Genomic DNA, 5,653 nt, shown 5'->3' on the forward strand with positions numbered 1-5,653 from the left:
AGAAGTATGTTAGTTAAATGAAAAAATAAATAAATAGAATTAAGAAAATATTACATCTAGAACCCTTGCTGTCAAATACCAGAGACCATAGAGTATCTACTGTTTATTTCACTTAATTTCATTTATTTCACTCAAATAATGATTTATCTAATTTAACTTGTTTAAAATGTATCTCTTTTATATAAATATTTGTTTCAATTATGTAATTTCTGATGAGATCTCATCTGACACAATGTATAAAAAGACAGAATGCTTTCAATGCAGGAGTCTATTGGAAGTTTATTTATATAAAAGTAAATCAAAAGACAAAAGCAAATAATTGTTGATTTGCTTACACTGAGGAAAATAAAACCTTAAACCTTCGCATTTTGTAATATAGTGAAAACAACATCAGATGTGTGCTACTTTAGGGCACAAGTTTGATCTTCATGGTGATGGATTTCATACCGACGTCCCAATTGCCCTTCCAGGTGTACCAAACATTTCCAATGGCTAAAATGGTGGGATCTTCACCCCACAAATACACACCGTTGGGGTTTGCACGGTGACAGGCATCGTACCAAAATGCCCCGAGAAATTGTTTGGCACAGTTTCTTCTGTCATTGTCTTGGTCTTTGTCAAAGGTGGAAAACTTCTGTCCATTATGGTAGAACAAAGAGTCACCTGCAAAGAGGAAGAACATCACTGATGATTTTAACATCTTATCTATGACTTATATTTTTATGATTTATGTTAATTTCTCTACTGATTAGCAGATTATTCAGAATGATGCCTGTTGATGCCAATATCAATTGTTTTCTTAAGGGTAAAAAATCTCTCCTGGCTAATGTTGTAAACCAGGATATATAATATAATATAATATAACTTTATTTATATATTATATTAATGCAACATCATTATTATTTTACATTTTTAAAGCGATCAGTACTGTATTAAGTGCTGTAGGGATAAAGGTGACATCATTTGACTTGATCGGAAACGTGCCATAGAGATTAAAGTTACATAATTAATTACAATCAATTACATAATTCAAGCAGTACCCCCATGCAGTGTCTTCAGATGCATACTTAAAAGTTCAGCAAATGTAGCAGGTAATCCAGGAATTCCATGCATACAGAAAATTCACTTAGTACTCATAGTATACACATTGCATACTGCAATATAGTACGAGTTCTAAGGTAGTATGCGATTCCTGACACAGTTTCTGTACTAATTTCAGTGGACTTGAGTTATATTTAGCAGATTCTGGCAAATATAGTAGGTCATCCTGTATTCCATGCATACACTGTAAAAAATAAGTGTAATTTTAACTGTAAAATTTTGTAAAAACGCTACGGAAAAAAAAACTGATAATAGGTTAATAGTAAGTTCTCGTACTATATACAGGGAAAAACTGTAAAAGATCTAACAAAGCATTTAATGTAAATTTACAGTAAAATTCTGTTAATTATACAGCTTTTAGAAGTAAAAAAAGAACAAATCAATGTATAATTTACAGTCTAAAACTGTAAACTGATATTCCCAGAATTCCCTGCGTGACACTCCACGTTTGAAAGTATTTTGTTTAAATAATCATGTTTTTTAATAGTTCTTGTTATCAGTTATGTACATTTGAGCTTTATGTTACATCTTCTGTTGCTTAATGAAAGTTTTTTGCATTATTTAAGTATCACGTGTGTTACCATGATGGTGTTTTGTGTTTCCATAAATGTGCACCTTCTATATGTTAATATATACTTCTGCTTGTGGTGAAGCTACTTGTGATGAGCTTTGATACTTCATGTGGCTTTCTCTTATACCGTACCATCTTTATTATTATGGTGGTTGTCAGTATTTTCAAGGTACAAAACAGATCTAATTTTGTGTGTTGTTGAATTTACTGGTTTATATTCACATTTTCTTGTTTGTAAATTACAGCTTTATATTGTAAAATTAACAGTTTTTGACGTAAATGTGTTTACAGTTTTCTGTATTTTTACAAAATTATTCTGGCAACCACAGCTGCCAAAAAGTTTTTGTAAAAACAACAAGACATTTTTTACAGTGTATTTGCATACCATGCACAGAATACATACTGGATACTGCAGAAATAGTAGGGGTAGTATTATAGTATGAGTTTACTAAATTACTAATTTACTAATAAGCAGCTCCTTTTAACAACCAGAATCACTGAAAGTGCATGCATCCTTATTTACATGAAGAAGATGTTTCAGTGAAATTACAAAACTGATTTGAAAGTCTGTGACCAAGTAAACATTTGTTCAAGTGTGACTTTATTAATCCATTTTCAAGAGTATAAATAAAAGTGTTCTACCTGCTCCTCCATTTTTGAATCCTGAAACTTGTAGTTTATATCCAGCAGCTTCAGGACCCACAGAGAAAGACGAGTACACAGCATAACCTTTCCTTCCATTAAAGTCCTCCAGATCCACTCTCAGCATGTACTTCCTGTTGCGTGTCAGCTGGTACATGTTCTCCAGCCCTGATCACACACAAAAACACACATGAAGAACACGTTTAACCAAACACACACACACACACACACACACTGTGAGATCTTACCCATCCAGTATTCTCCCTCCACATTTCCAAATCCTCTCTTGTACTGATTCCACGGCCGATAGAAATTTACACTGCCGTCCATTCTCCTCTGAATCACCTGTGATGGGGTTATACAGAAGATATTATTCATAATGAATGTCTTCTGATCTGTGTTTAAGGATATAAAGTCACATTCGTACCGTCCATCCTCCGTTGTCTTCATTGTTTCCAACTGAGATCATCTCACAGTAAACCCAGAGAGGAAAATCACCTGCTGGATATATGGAGTAGATCCCACTGTTGGTTTGTCTAGATTTATAGATGTCAGAGCAGTCGACCGGATTTAATCCATCAGTAACAGACACCATAAACCCCATGAAAACAGAGAGCAGAGCCACAGCAAACACCTTCATCTACAGAGAGACACGACTGATCATCAACCTCATTCATAATAATCAAACCACACTGACACCAGAAGTGTGATCAACATTAACTTACTGCCATCTTTCCTTTTCTTGAAGAATTCTGAAAAAAATGTAAAATGGTTTTATGAGCATTGTAAATATGTCTGAATGTTTTGTAAGGTAAATAATGGAGAATAAAACAATAACTCACCGTTTGCTTTGTGATGATGTTCAGTGGGTCACAAACACAGTTAAATAGCTGTCAGGCTCCACCTCTGTGTTACCACATAGATTAGATATATGTTAACATTGCAAAACCCTTGATTCTTTGCATGAATTAGTTAAAAAGTCATAATGAGTCATAATAAGTCATCTACTTTTCTTACACAATGGTTTAACTGTACCCTTCAAACAAGCCTGCACTTGCCCTATATGGGCCCACTAATGGCTGCCAGTGCAGGGCCACTGAGAATTTGCTCATTGGCAAAACGTTGACCCCTTAGCACTGGCCCTGCATGAGCAACCTGTCACTTAGCCTCCAAGAAGCCTTAGTGCTGTTTTATTGAAAATAATAACATTTGAAGTCACCATTATGGAGGTAAGTGCTTGCTTTAGTTGGGTTACTGACCCTTGACTTTTTAACTTAAGTTTTTCTGTGACTGTTATAGCTGTGTATTCCTAGAATGCATTTGTTATAACAAAAGATGAAAGAAAACAACTACATGAAATTTTGCCCTTCTTTATTTTGAACATCAAGTTAAGTATAAATTAATTGGACAGGACCAAAACTCAATGTATGTCCCTCAAAAATGGTGAAAGTCAACAAAATATTCAGATCACCCCTGAACATTCAAAAACAAGCTTTTCTATGAATGTCTCCATTATTGGGGTAAACACACTGAATCTTAGTATTGAGTCGATATGATCTCGTCCCAATATTATATGCAAATTTTAATGCAGTGATATTCTTAGGCTACAATAAGTAATCATCCCCATATGATCAGTTTGAGTTCTCACAACGTTTGCTATAACGAACAAAAAGTGAGGCTGCGGGAGGCTTACGTGAGCGAGCGCTGCTGCACGATAGAAAAATAGAACAATCATTCTGAATAAATATTTTGTTGTTGTGCATTAAATATATCACATGTAGAATATTAATTCTACATATAAGTGTATTTGTATGATAGAAGTAACTGTTAATCAAATGTAAGCTGGCTAATACAGCCTTAATTACTAGCTCTAATTAATTAATGTTTATTCTTTTTATAGTCTGCTTTATATTTTAACTTTTAATTGTGTTTTTAACTTTTAATTTAGTGATTTTAACTTTTCATTTAGTGTTTTTAATGCTTGAAAGAGCAATTTTATATTTTAATGTTTTAATGTTCTACTAATAACCATAAAATACAGCTGTCGTAAAACCAGAGAGAAAGGCTGCATGGATAGAAACTGCTGAACAAATGAATGTGCATATAGCAGCATATTGGTCTTTTGAAAAACAAAGTAATTAAATCTTAGGCACAATACATTAATTACAGTTGGTTGTAGCCTATATTTTTATTTGATTTATTTAAGTTGCATTTTCTGTATACTTTCATTTTTTAACTGATAACATCAAATAATTGCATGTGAGAGAGTCAGTGATAATATCAGTGCGTTCCTATTGGTCAGTGTTAGAGGAACTCAGCTTAGCCTGACAGTTAGCCTGCTGCGGACCAGGTTAGTTTCCCAGTATAAGTTTCCAGAGTGACTGAGCTTGAGCTATATGGTAATGTTGCTTTATGAAACCAAATCAAGTGAAAATAAACCAGACTAACTGAAATAAGCCTGGCTTATTTGGTAAACTTGTTTTATGAAATAGCCCCGGAGGCAGGGCCAGTGCTAAGGGGCCAATGAGCAAATTCTAAGGGACCCTGTGTTGGCAGCATGTAAAGGTTATCAGTGAAAGCATCTGTGCCATCTGTCATTTGAGTCACTCTTGCACTGCACAATGTTGAAATACTATTGTTTCATAAATATTAACACATTCATCACTCAGTTTGACATTGTTTTGTAAGACAAAAAAGTTTAATAAGTTTTAAAATTTGTTTTCAGTGTTGTGTTCCTGGAGTAAATGTGACTTTCTTTCTCATTTTCCTTGTTGTCTGAAATGCGTAAGAAATTAAGTGAATTGATCTGGACTCTGTAGAGGTGATGGCCATGATAATGATGTTTGGTGGCCAATAAATGTTTGTTTTATTTACATAATTTTATTTTAAAATAAGATAATTTTGCGATTATTTTTGTTAAGCTAAAAGTTGGATTATGGCATATGTTATTGTGTATATATATATATATATATATATATATATATATATATATATATATATATATATATATATATATAAGTGTGTGTGTGTGTGTGTCTGTGTGTGTGTGTGTGTGTGTGTGTGGAGCCAGGCAAGCAGCACTTTCTAAGGTCTTGTTAAATTTACTTGTAAATTGAATGTTTTTATTGATCAAGATTACCCAAAGTAAAGTGAACATTTTAAGAAGGGTCTGAAACATTTTACAGTTGAAATTTAAAGTCTTATCAAAAGGTTTAATGCGAACATGCCAAGTGGAAAGATCCAAGATTATCCGCTGTCTCAGGCAAAGCAAACACGAACCATGACTACACTAGCTTTCAACCATTAATTTAACACTCTTATTTTTTTTTACAGTATTTT

At 33.4% G+C, this 5,653-nt stretch overlaps 1 protein-coding gene across 1 annotated transcript; it reads right to left on the minus strand.

Moving 5' to 3' along the window:
• Positions 1 to 258: 258 nt before the first annotated feature.
• On the minus strand, positions 259 to 3,114 carry LOC113074366 (microfibril-associated glycoprotein 4-like). Its single transcript, XM_026247201.1, has 5 exons — positions 3,040 to 3,114; positions 2,742 to 2,954; positions 2,563 to 2,659; positions 2,315 to 2,482; positions 259 to 663 (listed from the first exon to the last, which is right to left on the minus strand). Exons 1-5 carry the CDS (start codon positions 3,043 to 3,045, stop codon positions 407 to 409), a joined length of 741 nt encoding a protein of 246 aa, XP_026102986.1. The 5' UTR covers positions 3,046 to 3,114; the 3' UTR covers positions 259 to 406.
• Between the last annotated feature and the right edge of the window lie 2,539 nt (positions 3,115 to 5,653).

Source organism: Carassius auratus, unplaced genomic scaffold (genome assembly GCF_003368295.1).
Source record: "Carassius auratus strain Wakin unplaced genomic scaffold, ASM336829v1 scaf_tig00014309, whole genome shotgun sequence".
NCBI classification, from domain to species: domain Eukaryota; kingdom Metazoa; phylum Chordata; class Actinopteri; order Cypriniformes; family Cyprinidae; genus Carassius; species Carassius auratus.